The sequence below is a fragment of the Bubalus kerabau genome, chromosome 11, assembly GCF_029407905.1.
Source record: "Bubalus kerabau isolate K-KA32 ecotype Philippines breed swamp buffalo chromosome 11, PCC_UOA_SB_1v2, whole genome shotgun sequence".
In the NCBI taxonomy this organism is placed as follows: domain Eukaryota; kingdom Metazoa; phylum Chordata; class Mammalia; order Artiodactyla; family Bovidae; genus Bubalus; species Bubalus kerabau.
Window position 1 is genome coordinate 5,468,468 of NC_073634.1, and position 15,894 is coordinate 5,484,361.

General features: G+C 46.6%; 1 protein-coding gene and 1 pseudogene across 3 annotated transcripts; both read left to right on the forward strand.

Annotated features, from left to right (window-relative positions):
• The first annotated feature begins 4,186 nt into the window (after nt 1-4,186).
• LOC129622328 (histone H3.3A-like) lies at nt 4,187-7,335 on the forward strand (annotated as a pseudogene).
• A 2,158-nt stretch (nt 7,336-9,493) lies between these two features.
• Nucleotides 9,494-14,100, forward strand: ITPRIPL1 (ITPRIP like 1). Of its 3 annotated transcripts, XM_055539338.1 has the most exons (3): nt 9,494-9,708; nt 9,897-10,000; nt 10,844-14,100. In XM_055539338.1, exon 3 carries the CDS (start codon nt 10,858-10,860, stop codon nt 12,499-12,501), a length of 1,644 nt encoding a protein of 547 aa, XP_055395313.1. In that variant the 5' UTR covers nt 9,494-9,708; nt 9,897-10,000; nt 10,844-10,857; the 3' UTR covers nt 12,502-14,100. The 3 variants fall into 3 exon arrangements, with proteins under 3 accessions (XP_055395313.1, XP_055395314.1, XP_055395312.1); XM_055539339.1 differs by lacking the exon at nt 9,897-10,000; XM_055539337.1 differs by lacking the exon at nt 9,494-9,708 and having other exon boundaries at nt 9,753-10,000.
• Nucleotides 14,101-15,894: the final 1,794 nt, after the last annotated feature.

Sequence of the window (15,894 nt, forward strand, 5' to 3'; positions counted from 1 at the left end):
AGCCAAAAAGCCAAAACATAAAAAACAGAAACAATATTGTAATAAATTCAATACAGACTTTTAAAATGGTCCATATTTTCAAAAATCTTTTAAAAAAAGTTCTCTATGCAGGTCCTTGAAGCCTCTTCACGGATTGCATGTGCAGCTTGCGGGGAGCAGTTCCTATGTAACACACGGTGGATTTTTCGCCTGTGGCAGCCAAAGTTCACTATCGGTCACTCTAGTCCCTCAACTCATCTGCACGATGCTCAGTCAGGAGGAGCTCTCAGCAAGTTGTTTACTTAGCTTTCTCTGTGTGCTAAGTCACTTCAGTGGTGTCCAACTCTTTGTGACCCTACGGACCGTAGCCCACCAGGCAACTCTGTCCATGGGATTCTCCAGGCAAGGATACTGGAGTGGGTGGCCATGCCCTTCTCCAGGGGATCTTCCCAACCCAGGTATCAAACCCAGGTCTCTTACATCCACCTGAGTTGGCAGGTGGGTTCTTTACTACTAGTGCCACCTGGGAAGCTGGTACTCTGCAAAATAAGCTTGGTGCTCTTGGTGCATCATTTTGTTTCTATCTTGTTTCTACCTTAAGCTACAGGGTGTAGGGTGTGGTTTCATCTGCCTGTATGAGGTGGCTGGTTGCAGTGCGAATTCACAGACTGGCACTTGTTTGGGACGAACTTGGGTACCTTTGGCAGTGACGTGCATCTTCTCTGTCTTCCCCTGCCCACCCTTTCTCACCTTTCTCTCCCTGCTCTGTGCCCTGGGGAACTGGCCCTGAAGGATTAAATCAGAGACTCCCTTGTCCACTGGCTTCCAGCTGGTTTTGGCCAGTCAGAAATCAGTCTTGAGAGAACTCAGCTCTTTTCCTATGGGGTCCCAGAGGTACAGTTTCATCCTCTCAACTGAAGACCACATTTTTTTAAAAATCAGATTTTCTCCAAATAACTACTCTTCTCAAGTTCTAGTAACAGATCACCCCACCCTCCTAACCCGTACCCAGAGCTGGGCTAGCTTCAGGAACAATAGCCATCCCTTGCATGCATGCATGCTAACTCATTTTAATCGTGCATGACTGTGTTTGAACCTATGAACTGTAGCCTACCAGGCTCTTCTGTTCATGGGATTCTCCAGGCAACAACACTTGAGTGTGTTGCCATGCCCTCCTCCCAGGGATCTTCCCGACCCAGGCATTGAATCCAAGTCTCTTAGGTTTCCTGTACTGGCAGGCAGGTTCTTTACCACTAGCGCCACCTGGGAATCCTGTTATCCCTTGCAGCTTTCCCCAAATCCCCACCCTTTTTGTTCCTTTATTAAATTGTTCTCAATTACCCAGCATGAGGATGCCATCAAATCCCGCTGGGAACCCTGATACCAGTTTCAGGACTTATTTTAAAAAAAAAAACAAAACTGATTTTTTAAAACTTTTCTATATTTTCTAAGCTTTTCAAAATGATCATGGTTTGCACTTATGAGTTGTTAAAATATTATCCAGAAACATACACATTCTTTTTTGAGGGTCCTCTTGAGCAACTGGTGTTCCAAAAGACACATTTTTGGAAATATTAGCAAAAATCACTTCTAGAAGTTACTCCCCAAATCTCTAACACTTGTCTCTGGGTCAGGGGGTGTGACGGTAGCTTCTTTATTCTATTCTTCCTATATATTTTTACAATAAGCATGTACCATTTTTACAAAAAGATAAAAACTTGAAAAATTTCTAGGGAAATGTGTATATTTTGATGCTTAAAAGCAAAAGTGAGTTAACTTTTTCTGTAAATGACCAGATAGTAAATGTTTTAGTGTTGGTAGCCAAGAGGCAAAATGGAGAGTATTATGTAAGTGCTTACATAATCAGAGAGAAAATAAATTTCCACAAAATTTTATACAAAGTTCATAATAAAAATAATCAAGTGCAATTTTTTTGGTAATATGGGTCTACTAATGGAAGAATTATTCCATGATTATACAGTGGAAGTGACAAATAGATTCAAGGGGTTAGATCTGATAGCGTACCTGAAGAACTATGGATGGAGGTTCGTAACATTGTACAGGAAGCAGTGATCAAGACCATCCCCAAGAAAAAGAAATGCAAAAAGGCAAAATGGTTGTCTTAGGAGGCCTTAGAAATAGCTGAGAAAAGAAGAGAAGCTAAAGGCAAAGGAGAAAAGGAACGATATACCCATTTGAATGCAGAGTTCCAAAGAATAGCAAGGAGAGATAAGAAAGCCTTCCTCGGTGATCAGTGCAAAGAAATAGAGGAAAACAATAGAATGGGAAAGACTAGAGATCTCTTCAAGAAAATTAGAGATACTAAGGGAACATTTCATGCAAAGATGGGCACAATAAAGAACAGAAATGGTATGGACCTAACAGAAGCAGGAGATACTAAGAAGAGGTGGAAACAATACACAGAAGAACTGTACGAAAAAGATCTTCACGACCAAGATAATCATGATGGTGTGATCTCTCACCTAGAGCCAGACATCCTGGAATGTGAAGTCAAGTGGGCCTTAGGAAGCATCACTACAAACAAAGCTAGTGGAGGTGATGGAATTCTAGTTGAGCTATTTCAAATCCTAAAAGATGATGCTGTGAAAATGCTGCACTCAATATGCCAGCAAATTTTGAAAACTTAGCAGTGACCACAGGACTGGAAAGTCAGTTTTCATTCCAATCCCAAAGAAGGGCAATGCCAAAGAATGTTCAAATTACCACTCAGTTGCACTCATCTCACATGCTAGCTCAAAATTCTCTAAGAGACGACTCAACAGTACATGAACTGTGAACTTCCAGATGTTCAAGCTGGATTTAGAAAAAGCAGAGGAATCGGAGATCAAATTGCCAACATCTGTTGGACCACAGAAAAAGCAAGACCGTTTCAGAAAAACTCTACTTCTGCTGTATTGATTACACCAAAGCCTTTGACTGTGTGGATCACAACAAACTGTGGAAAATTCTTCAAGAGATGGGAATTCCAGACCACCTTATCTTCTTCCTGAGAAACCTGTATACAGGTTAAGAAGCAACAGTTAAAACTGGACATGGAACAACACACTGGTTCCAAATCAGGAAGGAGTATGTCAAGGGTGTATATTGTCACCCTGCTTAACTTGTATGCAGAGTACATCATACAAAATGCCAAGCTGGATGAAGCATAAGGTGGCATCAAGATTCCCAGGAGAAATATCAATAACCTTAGATATGCAGATGACATCACCCTTATGGCAGAAAGTAAAGAGGAACTAAAGAGCCTCTTGATGAAAGTGAAAGAGGAGAGTGAAAAGGCTGACTTAAAACTCAACATTTAAAAAACTAAGATCATGGCATCCAGTCCCATCACTTCATGGCAAATAGATGGGGAAACAATGGAAACAGTGACAGACTTGATTTTCTTAGATTCCAAAATCACCGCAGATGGTGACTGCAGCCATGAAATTAAAAGACGCTTGCTCCTTGGAAGAAAAGCCAACCTAGACAGCATATTAAAAAGCAGAGACATTACTTTGCCCACAAAGGTCCGTCTAGTTAAAGCTATGGTTTTTCCTGTGGTCATGTATGGATCTGAGAGTTGGACTGTGAAGAAGGCTAAGCGCCGAAGAATTGATGCTTTTGAACTGTGGTGTTGGAGAAGACTCTTGAGAATCCCTTGGACTGGAAGGAGATCCAACAAGTCCATCCTAAAGGAAATCAGTCCTGAATATTCATGGGAAGGACTGATGCCGAAGTTGAAGCTCCAATACTTTGGCCACCTGATGCGAAGAACTGACTCATTTGAAAAGACCCTGATGCTGGGAAAGATTGAAGGCAGGAGGAGAAGGGGACGACAGAGGATGAAATAGTTAGATAGCATCACTGACTCGATGGACATGAGTTTGAGCAAGCTCCAGGAGTTGGTGATGGACAGGGAAGCCTGGTGTGCTGCAGTCCATGGGGTTGCAAAGAGTCAGATATGACTGAGCGACTGAACTGAATGGAAGAATGGAATTAAAAAAAAAAAAAGTCAATGAGCTGGGGCTCAAAGTTAGTGTTCCCTATCATCCAAATTTGGCCACCTCATGGGAAGAGTTGACTCATTGGAAAAGACTCTGATGCTGGGAGGGATTGGGGGCAAGAGGAGAAGGGGACGACAGAGGATGAGATGGCTGGATGGCATCACTGACTCGATGGACGTGACTGTGAGTGAACTCTGGGAGTTGGTGATGGACAGGGAGGCCTGGCGTGCTGTGATTCATGGGGTCGCAAAGAGTAGGACATGACTGAGCAACTGATCTGATCATCCAAATTGATTGCAAATGTCATCTGTAAGTGCTGATCTGTAATGAAATATTACATATTGCTTCTTTTTCTGTTGAGGTGTGGTTGATGTACAGTATTATATGCTTCAGGTGTATGACACAGTGATTCACAGTTCTAAAGGTAACATTTCATTTACAGTTATTGTAAAATATTAGCTATATTCCCTGTGTTGTACATAGTGATTCTTTGAAAATATTTTTCAGTACAGATAAAGATTGTTAATTGATATTAATCCACAACTTATGATTTTAATTGAGCATATTTATTCTTATATGGATAAGGAAATGGCAACCCACTCCAGTATTCTTGCCTACAGAATTCCATGGACAGAGGAGCCTGGTGGGCTGTTGTCCATGGGGTCACACAGAGTCGAACACGACTGAAGAGACTTAGCAGCAGCAGCAGCAGAAGCAGCATTCTTATATAATTAGATTTATCTCAATATTTGACTTTTAGTATGTCATTATACTGCAGATTAATCACTCATTAGAAATTACCTGGAAAATCCTCAATTAAAAGTTAAAAACAAAGTTAAATGGATTTTGAAATATGGAACTGTTCTTTCCACTTGCACCAGTTATCTGGCAAACTGCTGGAACTGCAGTTCAGAAATAATTCAGAAAATATATCTACTGCAGATTTATGTGGGAATGGACATCCTGTTTCTTGTTTCATCTTTTGACAGCATGGGAAGTGTATTGAGCAGCTTGCTATTACTTGTGATTCAGTTTGTTGAAATGACTTTATCACAGAATAAATTTCACATATGCCATTTTGCCTTGTAATTTTAGGTTGACCTCACTACGAAACAATATCAAGTCTGCAGCAAAAACTAATTTCCAAAGCCACTCAGTGTTTGAGCAAAGTAGTTGAGGACAGTTTCAGAGAGAAAAATGTTACTCTCAGCTCCAATCTTGAAAAAATTGCAAACTGCTGTGTGGTAGGGCAAGTCAGTATATTCAGCTTCTATTCCTAAAGAAAATTCGCAGAACTGATGATTTTTAAGTCCATGAGAATAAACTAAGTTCACCGTTGACACTGTTGATCACTGAAACATGATGGATTCAAATATTTTCCACGAAGTACCTGCTGATGAATAATAGGATGAATAACCATGGACTTTAAATACCTCTTCACTAGTTTTGTAAATTTGTTCACCGAAGGCTTTTCCTGTTCCACAAACATTTTTCCCACCATCAGATGTAACACATATTAGCAGATTCTACTTCATGTTGTACTGAATTAGTGTTTTCTCAACTTTGAAATATTCTTGCCTCTAGCTGGTCCATGAAGATATTCATGAAGTCTACTTCTTCAGTAACTACAAAGTCTGCTCTGGCTTCTTGAATAAACAGCAACAATTGAACAGTATCAATAATACCTGTAGGTTCATCAATTCTGGGAAGACCACTCAAAATCGTTTGCCTTGTTTTTTAATTATTGATCTCTCTGCGAATGTTTTCAAGTCTTTGAGCAACTGTTCTCATCGGTATAATAGTTTTCAATAAGTTTTAGATTTTACGGGCTAGGAGGCAGAATCGAATACATTATTTAGGTACTTTCTGCATATTTATTTTTAATGATGAAAATAAATTTATTAAATTTATTTTGGGGGAAAGCTACTATATATTTTTTAAATGAGTAACTGCTGCTACAGTTTATTCTTGTGTCATTTGTGTACAATCACCAAGTAGTGTGACTGACAAGGTGTCCAAACAACTTGGTTTGGACCAACTTCATCATGTTGAAGAAGAAAAATCACTAGAAATCAGACCAAGAAGTGTTCACCGCTAGAGGGCTTTTTGTTGATGTGCAATCTACGGAATTCTCCAGGCAAGAATACTGGAGTGGGTTGCTATTCACTTCTCCAGGGGATCTTCCCAAAATAGGGATCAAACATGCATGCCTTGCATTGGCAGGGACTTCTTTACCATCTGAGCTACCAGGGAAGCTCTTAAATGGATTAGTAGGTCTCTAATTTGGAGTCTCTAATTTGGTATAACATCTAACTTCATTTCTGTGCAGACCATCAATTAGCAAATGTCTTCTAACCTGACAATTATTTTAAAACAAACCCTGGCCGTCGCTCTCCAACGCCAGTGCCGCCTCTAGCTCGCCGAGCTCCAGCCGAAGGAGAAGGGGGGTAAGTAAGGAGGTCTCTATACCATGGCTCGTACAAAGCGGACTGCCCGCAAATCGACCGGTGGTAAAGCACCGAGGAAGCAACCCGCTACAAAAGCCGCTCGCAAGAGTGCGCCCTCTACGGGAGGGGTGAAGAAACCTCATCGTACAGGCCTGGTACTGGGGCACTCCGTGAAATTAGACGTTATCAGAAGTCCACTGAACTTCTGATTTGCAAACTTCCCTTCCAGCGTCTGGTGCGGGAAATTGCTCAGGACTTCAAAACAGATCTGCGCTTCCAGAGTGCAGCTATTGCTGCTTTGCAGGAGGCAAGTGAGGCTTATCTGGTTGGCCTTTTTGAAGACACCAACCTGTGTGCTATCCATGCCAAACGTGTAACAATTATGCCAAAAGACATCCAGCTAGCACACCGCATATGTGAAGAACGTGCTTAAGAATCCACTATGATGGGAAACATTTCATTCTTCAAAAAAAAAAATTATCTTCTTCCTGTTACTGGTAGTTCTGAACGTTAGATTTTTTTTTTTCCATGGGGTCAAAAGGTACCTAAGTATATGATTGCAAGTGGAAAATAGGGGACAGAAATCACGTATTGGCAGTTTTTCCATTTTCATTTGTGTGTGAATTTTTAATATAAATGTGGGGACATAAAGCATTAATGAAAGTCAAAATGTTTCAGTGAACAAGTTTCAGCAGTTCAACTTTATAACAATTATAAATAAACCTGTTAAATTTTTCTGGACAATGCCAGCATTTGCATTTTTTTTAAAACAAGTAAATTTCTTATTGACTGCAACTAAGTGGTGTTTGTAGCATTTTTATCATATAGTAGATTCCACCACTCACTATACTTTTCTAACTGAGTTGCCCTACGTGCAAGTACATGTTTTTCATGTTGTCTGTCTTCTGTGCTGTTCCTGTAAGTCTGCTATTAAAATACATTAAACTATTAAAAAAAAAACCCTTAGTTGATCATGAAAACACACCTTTAAACACATGACTTTAAAACCCATTGTTTTGCCCACTTTGAAATGTATTTTTTTTCACCCTGACATTGTCATGGCATCAGTTTTAAAATAATAATTTCATTATCACTGATTGATTGCACTGATGCTTAGTAGCAGGAGCCTGTGGTCTATTCTTCATCATGAAAGTTTATAAAGAGTAACTTTGGAACGTCAATAATGGCCAGTGAGAAGAATCTTTCCCCCTCTACCATAGGTCAGTATTTTTGGAAGTACCGTCCAAGTTGTTTGACATCCCTTCTGTATAGGGACATTCTGCATCCCTTACCACTGGCTGCTGCTGCTGCTGCTGCTAAGTCGCTTCAGTCGTGTCTGACTCTGTGTGACCCCATAGACGGCAGCCCGCCAGGCTTCCCCGTCCCTGGGATTCTCCAGGCAAGAACACTGGAGTGGGTTGCCATTTCCTTCTCCAGTGCGTGAAAGTGAAAAGTGAAAGTGAAGTTGCTCAGTCGTGTCCGACTCTTAGTGACCCCATGGACTGCAGACTACCAGGCTCCTCCGTCCATGGGATTTTCTAGGCAAAAGTACTGGAGTGGGGTGCCATTGCCTTCTCCGAACCACTAGCTAGGAGGTGTGAAATTTATCCTTCAGCAGAAGGATTTCAATTGGTAATTATGGAGAGATTATGAAATCTTCCTTTTCTCTTCAGACAGCCAACACAAGACAGAAAGGCTAAGATTCCTTCTTAGTCTCTAAAGGTCCTTTTCTTTATTTTAAAAAAAATTTGGCCACGCTGTGAAGCATACAGGATCTAACCCCAACCAGGTATTGAACCTGTATCCCCTGCAGTGGAAGCGTGGAGTCTCAACCACTGGACCACCCAGAAAGCCCCTCAAGATCCTTTCTAAAATGCGCATTCTATTGGCATTTCTTAGCGAATCATAAGCTCGACTGGTCTTGACACTTTGTCAAGTTCTCTTTCACCCACTCATCTCACCAGCTGAACTACCCGGTAGATTTAGGATACTTATTCCCAAGTGGCTAGTGAGTGGTGAGTAAGGCCTCCAGCCAAGTCTTTGGGTGAGGTCCGGGCCTTTCATGAGAGCTACTTTGATAAGAGAAAGGAGTTGTGGAAAGACACCCGAGTCTGGGTGTTGGCCGGAAGTGAGGCATATTAAGGATGTTGACAACAAACCTCAGGTGCTGTACTGACTCAGGCTAGGAGCTGGGACCCCTTGCTGCAGTACTTGCATCAGCATCTCCTCTGGCAACAGAATACGAAGAAACTGTAAGCGACTGAAAATAACTACCTGCATGTTGCAGTTGGGACAAATTACAAACAGCAAGACACAAAAAGACCAACAACCCAGCTGCCACTTCCGAGGTTCCCCAGCAAGTGCAGTGTCCTGGGCATGATTCCTGCACATGCTGCCACCAAGGGGATGGCAGACCACCAGGCCACCACTCTCCCCAGAGCCCTGGACCTGCCCCTGCCCTCATCCATTTAAAGAACCAGCTTGCCGCCACCCGCGCCGCTACCCCCCACCCCCATGGAAGGAGTAAGGGAACCTGTTACTTTTCTCTCTCCTGCTGCAGCAGAAGTCCCAATACAGCCTTGCCTAAATTTCTCATCTGCCCTCATCAATTTCTATTGATTAGAGTTCAAGGACCCAGGTTGGTAGCTACCATTTTGCGCAGAGCCAGCCGCAAGTGGACATGCCAGACCCGCCCACCTTTCTTGGTTATGCCACCATCATCCTTAATGTAAGCATATTCTAAATTCCCATTAAGTATATTCTCCATTGAACCCCGCTGAGTGGAGTTGACAGCCGGCCCTGCAGTGCCCCCTAGCGCCACCTTAGGGAGGCTGACTGGCCAAGACGTGAGTGCCCCTCAGCAGCGAGTCTGGGGCCACAGCCCCTCCGCAGGGCCTGAGGAGCGGAGGCGGCGGACACAAAGCTCCGGTTTCGACGGAGAGGAGGATCCCTGGGCCCCACTCCCGCCGCGAGGTCGCTGGGCGGCCAGGCACTGGGTGGGCGGGGCTGGGCGGGGCTGGGCGGAGCCTGGACGGCGGGAGCGCCTAGTCGGGCTGGCGCCCTCGGAGCCGCCCTGGGCACGCTGGGGTCTCGAGGCCTGCGGCCCACGGGCGATCGGACACTCGGGCGAACACGATGCGCTCCCCGGGAGAGGGCAGCGGGACCACTCCTGCGGGCGGACTCGGCGAGGAACCCGGAGCCCCCGCCGCGCGGGGAAGAGGGCGGGGACCGTCAGGCCGCGCGGGCTCTTTAAGACCGTATCCGTGCTAACACCGACTGTGAGTAACCTGGCCCCGGGTCCCTGGAGAAACCGTGAGTTGGCTTGGAAAAAATAGACGGATGAGAGTTCAGATCTCTGGGCGTGGAATTTGGGGAAGTTATGAATGGCGGCCCGGGGCGGGGAAGGGGTGTGGGTGGTGGTGTACGACTTTGATCCAGACCCCAGGTACCTTGTAAATGTTAACAGGGCTCCTGGAGAGGGCGGTGAGACTAAGCAAGGACAAGTTCCAAAGGGAGGAGAGCCCACCACCTGGCTTCAGGGCCCACACGTTGTAGTCCTTCATGATCTCGGTAAGGCCTATAGCTTGTGAACAGGTGGGGTGGATTCAAGATCCAGGAAGCTTTAGGCCACTGCGGTGGATGGAGAGCCAGAGGAATCCACCACTGTGGGCTCTTAGGAGGCCTGGGGCTTCTGGTTCTTCAGGAAGTTTCCTGGGCTGAGAGATGTAGCTGCGCCTGCCTTTGGGCCTGGCTCACCAATGGGGCATCCCGCAGCCCCCTAAGGATCTCAGAGAGCACAAGGGCAGGGCTGGAGAGGTGACTGGTGGCGCTGTGTCTCCTTGGCTCCCACTGGGGGTTGGTCTACCGGGCACTGGGGAAGAGGAGAGGCTGAGTGGTCTGATGACACAGGGTGTGCCGAATGAAGATTGTGAAGTCACAGAGGAAGTGGGGTGCTACAGCCGGGCCTGGGGCTGACCTGGGGCAAGAGGAGAAAAGGTGTTGCTCAGGCAGACCTGTGGAAGGGAGCCTCTGGGATCAGCGGGGCACACCTGGTGCCCACAGTGGACTGATGAGTCGGGTGAGGCCACCCTGGCCCAAGGGTCCCCCTTCCCCTCCTCCTCAGGAACGCAGACAGTTCTGTGGTCCACATTCTGGAAACCTTAAACACCACCCACACCATGTGGAAGGAAAGCAGTTGAGACTGGGTGGCACATCTGGTTGCTCCCCTTTCCCCCCCCAGACTCCTCCCGGGCTCACCGCCCTTGCTCTGCCTAGCCCCAGCTCTGTGAGCTTTCTGTTCCTCTTGAGTAGCTGGCCTCCAGGACTTGGGGTTCCGGTACTCCGGGGAGTGTGCGCTGGAGAGCAGAGGCATCCTGAAGAGCACCACTGACTCCCACCCTCCTACTTCTCCAGATGCAGGGGCCTCCATGGCTGTGATAAGCCTTCTGTTCTTGGCAGTGATGTACGTTGTCCACCACCCCTTGCTGGTCAGTGACCGGATGGACTTGGACACGCTAGCCAGAAGCCGGCAGCTGGAAAAGCGGATGAGCGAGGAGATGCGCCAGTTGGAGCTGGAGTTTGAAGAGAGGAAGCGAGCAGCAGAGGAGAAGCAGAAGGCGGAGAACTTCTGGAGAGGGGACACCTCCGGTGACCAGCTAGTGCTGGGGAAGAAGGACAGGGGGTGGCCGTTCCAGGTGGACGGCCAGGAGGGCCCCCTGGGCTGGATGCTAGGAAATCTGTGGAATGCTGGCCTCTTTTGCATTTTTCTCATTTTTGAGCTCCTGCGACAGAACATGCAGCACGAGCCAGCCTTTGATTCCAGCAGCGACGACGATGAGGAGGAGGTCCGAGTGGTGCCCATCACCTCCTACAACTGGCTCACTGACTTCCCCTCCAGGGAGGCCCTGGAGTCCTTCCACAAACACCACGTCCAGAACGTCACCCGGGACCTGCCCTGCACCTGCGAGTTTGTGGAGAGCTTTGTGGATGACCTCATCGAGGCCTGTCGGGTGCTCAGCCGCCGGGAGGCTCACCCACAGCTGGAGGACTGCCTGGGCATCGGGGCGGCTTTCGAGAAATGGGGAACCCTTCATGAGACCCAGAAGTTTGACATCCTGGTGCCCGTCATCCCCCCACAGGGCACAATGTTCGTGCTGGAGATGAGGGATCCGGCCCTCGGCCGCCGCTGTGGCTGCGTGCTGGTGGAGTCAGGATGCGTGTGCAAGCGCGAGAAGCTGCTGGGGGACGTGCTGTGCCTGGTGCACCACCACAGGGACCACTCGGCCCTCGTGGGTAAGTCTAACAGCTCCATCAAGGCGGCGCTCTGCACCGGCTCCCACCTGGACGTGTACAAGACTGTACAATGGTTCCGGAACATGGTGGGCAATGCCTGGGCCCTTGTGGCCCACAAGTATGACTTCAAGCTCAGCTTGCCACCGTCCACCACCTGTTGCAAGCTCAGGCTGGACTACCGCTCAGGCCGCTTCCTCTCCATCCGCCTGGTCCTGGGGGTGCAACGGGAAGACACCTTGGTCTACCTGGTGAGTCAGGCCCCCGACCAGGAACAGGTCACCAGTGTGGACTGGCCTGAGTCCTTTGCAGCCTGTGAGCACCTGTTCCTAAAGCTGGTCGGGCGTTTTGCTCCCGAGAACACCTGTCACCTCAAGTGCCTCCAGATCATTTTGAGTCTCCGGGACCTTCAGAGTTTACCCCAGGGAGCGTCCCGCCCCATCCTCACCTCTTACCACTTCAAGACAGCCCTCATGCACCTGTTACTGCGGCTCCCCCTCACAGACTGGCAACACGACATGCTCTCCCAGCGACTCCAGGACATCCTCTGGTTCCTGGGCCGAGGCCTCCAGCAGAGGTCTCTCCATCACTTCCTCATCGGTAACACCTTCCTGCCCCTGACCATCCCGATTCCCAAGACATTTCGGAATGCTGAGCCCGTCAATCTCTTCCAACACCTGGTGCTAAACCCCATGGCACATTCACAGGCGGTGGAAGAGTTCCACAACCTTCTGGCCCAGGTGAAAGCTCTGCCCTGTTCCTCGCTGGCCGGGGCACGTTGACTTGTATACAGGCCATTAAAAAGGGGGAGACGGTATTTCTGATTCCTCAGGCAGCAAAAAGAGTTTTATTTCTCAGACACATCAGCAGTATGTGTGACCTTCACCTTGCCAGGAGGGGGTTATGATAGATTAAGACACTTAGGTATACATGAAGCGGTTATGAGGAGGGGTCCAGCCTGCAGGGGCTAATCTAGGGTGGGTCTTTGAAGTTTTCTTCTCCTGACTTAACTTTCATCATGACCCAAAGAAGGCCCAGGGAAATGGATGTTATGGGATTGCCTTGCTGCTAAAGAATTGAGATCTGGAGGGGACCTGTGAAGTTGGGGTGTGTAGCAACACTGGAAGTGAAAGAACCAGAGAATACCTCTATTCCAGCTTATTCTGTGTGTGTGTGAATGACTCCACACACAAACCTTGTAAACTGGCTTCCTTACTGAACTCAGCCCAATTCACAGCCAAGCTGGTAGCACCCCATTTTATCCCAAATACTGTTATGGCAGCTTCTCGTTATTTTAGGATCAGAGTTTTCAGACCTTCATTATTTGAAGATGTTTATTTGCCATTTTCTTCATTTAGCCCTTTCTTCATGTTATGTGAAATATAATATAGCTGTTTTATGCATCTGAGAAAAACTCCAATGCTACCCAAATAACTTATTAGCATTGATTCACAAACAAATATTAAGTCGACAATGGCCTGTCCCATAATTGAGATGATGTGTATTCTAAAGTTAATGACATTGCCAACATCCGATAGCCAACTTCGGGCCTGGAAACATCAAAAAACCCTTAAGGAGGACAGTCTCTTAGGAGGCTTGGAGATGAACAATTACTGTTTCTGAGGGGAGTCACTTATTTGTTAAATGGAAAGAAGGTTTAGCTACCACATGTAGCTATGCTTCTTTTCAGTCTGGTAATGCCTTTGTATTCTCTCTTCAAAGATGACAAGGTATTATTTGAACTATGTTTTTGGGTTTGCAAAGCGGGGTCATTGCAATCCAGGCCCATTGCCAGGGCTGGACAGGAAGGGGCTGTGAAGCTGATCAGCTCAAACAAAGCCATGATTCTGGAGATGTGATTGGTATATTTCCCCGTCTTTCAAAACCCTGGGTATCCTGGGGAGGAGCATTAAGAAATGTGAGACTCTAGCTGTGGGTGTGGTTGTTTTGGAAATACCAGTGCTATTCCTAGCCAACACACCAGCACTGCCGGGAGAACCGGGCCCCACGTTTACCTTGACCTTGGGTGGGGGGAGCTCGGGGTGGGGTTAGATGCTGGCCACAGAGGCTTTGGTTATAGAATCCACACCCTCCCTTCCACAAGAATAAATGACAAGGGTCCCAGATGCTGATGCCAGCCAATATTTAGGGCCCCCACTGCTGCACAATAGCTGCTAGGTTCTGACGTTGTCTGTAGGTATCGGCCAGGTGCTGCTTTCAAGGTCAGATGCAGTGATGCTGATTCTCTGCTGGTGGGATTCTGGTGTTTTAAAAACATCTATATGCTTTTGTTTAGAAAGTAATTTGCTGATGTTTTACTTCCAAGTCAATAAAGGAGACTATTTTCTGTATCAACTGGAATCTGGTGCAGTTAACACACAGCAGATCAGCCTGTTTCTTTCATCCAGGGCCTCCTGGTGTTTCTCAGTGTATGTTGAGCCAGTCTGCCCTGTGGTTTCCCATCAGCGTGGCCAGTAGCCAGGAAAGAATAATTCAGAATCTCAAGGAACACCTAAGTTATATACTTTCAGGATGCCCACACCAAAATATTCAGCCACATTGAAAGGTCTTAATGTCTACAAGCAATATATATAAACCCCATAAGGCTTATGTCTGTCAGGTAGAAAGAAGGTGGATCTAGGACTGGGTGGTTTCTAGTCTAGGAGGAAACAAGGAAGAAAATGTGAAGTTACGAGTGGGCAGAAGACAAAGGGAAGAGTCAGCAAAGCTTGGGTGCGGCAGAGTGTGTAAAAAAGAGTATAGGAAAAACAAGTAGTAATGAGAAGAACAGAGCTGTTGTGCTCTGGGAATATTTCTACAATAAAAGGGGAAACTTCCAGATATTTAGGAAGCTAAGTTTTATTCTCAAACAATATCTGGCTAGTACCCAGGATACAACAGCAGTTATAGTAATGGGAATACTTAGTGTTCATTGAGCATTGCCAATGGCCCAGACACATCTGGTAATTCATTTAATCCTCACACTATAACCCCGTGAAGTGGGTGCTTTAACCCCTCGTCTTACCTAGGAGGAAGCTGAGACTCAGAAGGAATACACAGGGACTTTCCTGGTGGTCCAGTGGTTAAGACCCAATGCTCTCAATGCAGGGGGCCTAGGTTCGATCCCTTGTCAGGCAACTAGATCCCACGTGCTGTGCCTAAGAGTTCACATGCCACAACTAAAGATCGTGCATGCCACAACGAAGAACCCAAGTGCCACAGCCAAGTACATTTTTTTTTTTAAGAGGATACAACTTCTCCCAGTAACATAGCTCGTAAATGGCAGAGGCTAAAAGAAAGTACCCATCCTACCACCTTCCAGCATAGTCTTGGGAATAAATCAAGATGTAGGGTTTACAGAGTTTTGAAAAGCAAAAAGCACTATACTAATTTTAAGATAAAAGGTGGTATGTTTTTGTCTGGGAATTCTGGAAGATAGAAATTGTTGGTTCTTCGTTCAGTCTTTAGGTCAGGAATTTCATTCCACATAGAAAAAGGCATTTGCTCAGAGCCATTTCAGCTACATGTTGAACACCAGTGACTTGGTGGTTTATATCAGGAAGTACATTATGTACATTATGATATGAGCCGGCTGCAGGCTGGAAGATCTGGGCAAATTTAAGCTGAAAGATTGCTGGTACAGGTAGCCAACTGACAACACTATTATTCCTCACCTAAACTAAGGCTGTTTGGCATTCAGTTTGAGGAAGCAGAATCTGGGTGAGGAGTGAAAAATAGGAAAGGGGAAATGGCTCCAGCACGGCTCTGGCCATGAGGGGTGGGGGAGGGGCCCCAGGACTTTCACTCTTGGAGACAGCAGAGCTGAGTTTTGCACACCACTGATGAATCCATCTCTTGGCACCCGCTGTAGTCCTAATGCCCCCAAACAAAGAAGGCATTCACAACAGGAGGTGCAAGACCTGTCTGCAGCAGGCGGGCCTGGCTCAGAGATGCAGGGGGTGGAGTTGGCATTGCCTCCCTGCAAGTGGAGCCCCACGCAGTCTGCTTAGGAGGCTGCATTATAACCAGTGAACAGCTTTATGGGTCTGCCAGGAGCCTTCCTGCCACACATTCCAAGCCAGTTCTTCAGAGGCTCTAGGTTCAGTGCCACCTGCCAGCCTCCCAACCCCCCTGCTCTTAGACGTGCATGCACGGAATCCAGAGAATCACACTCA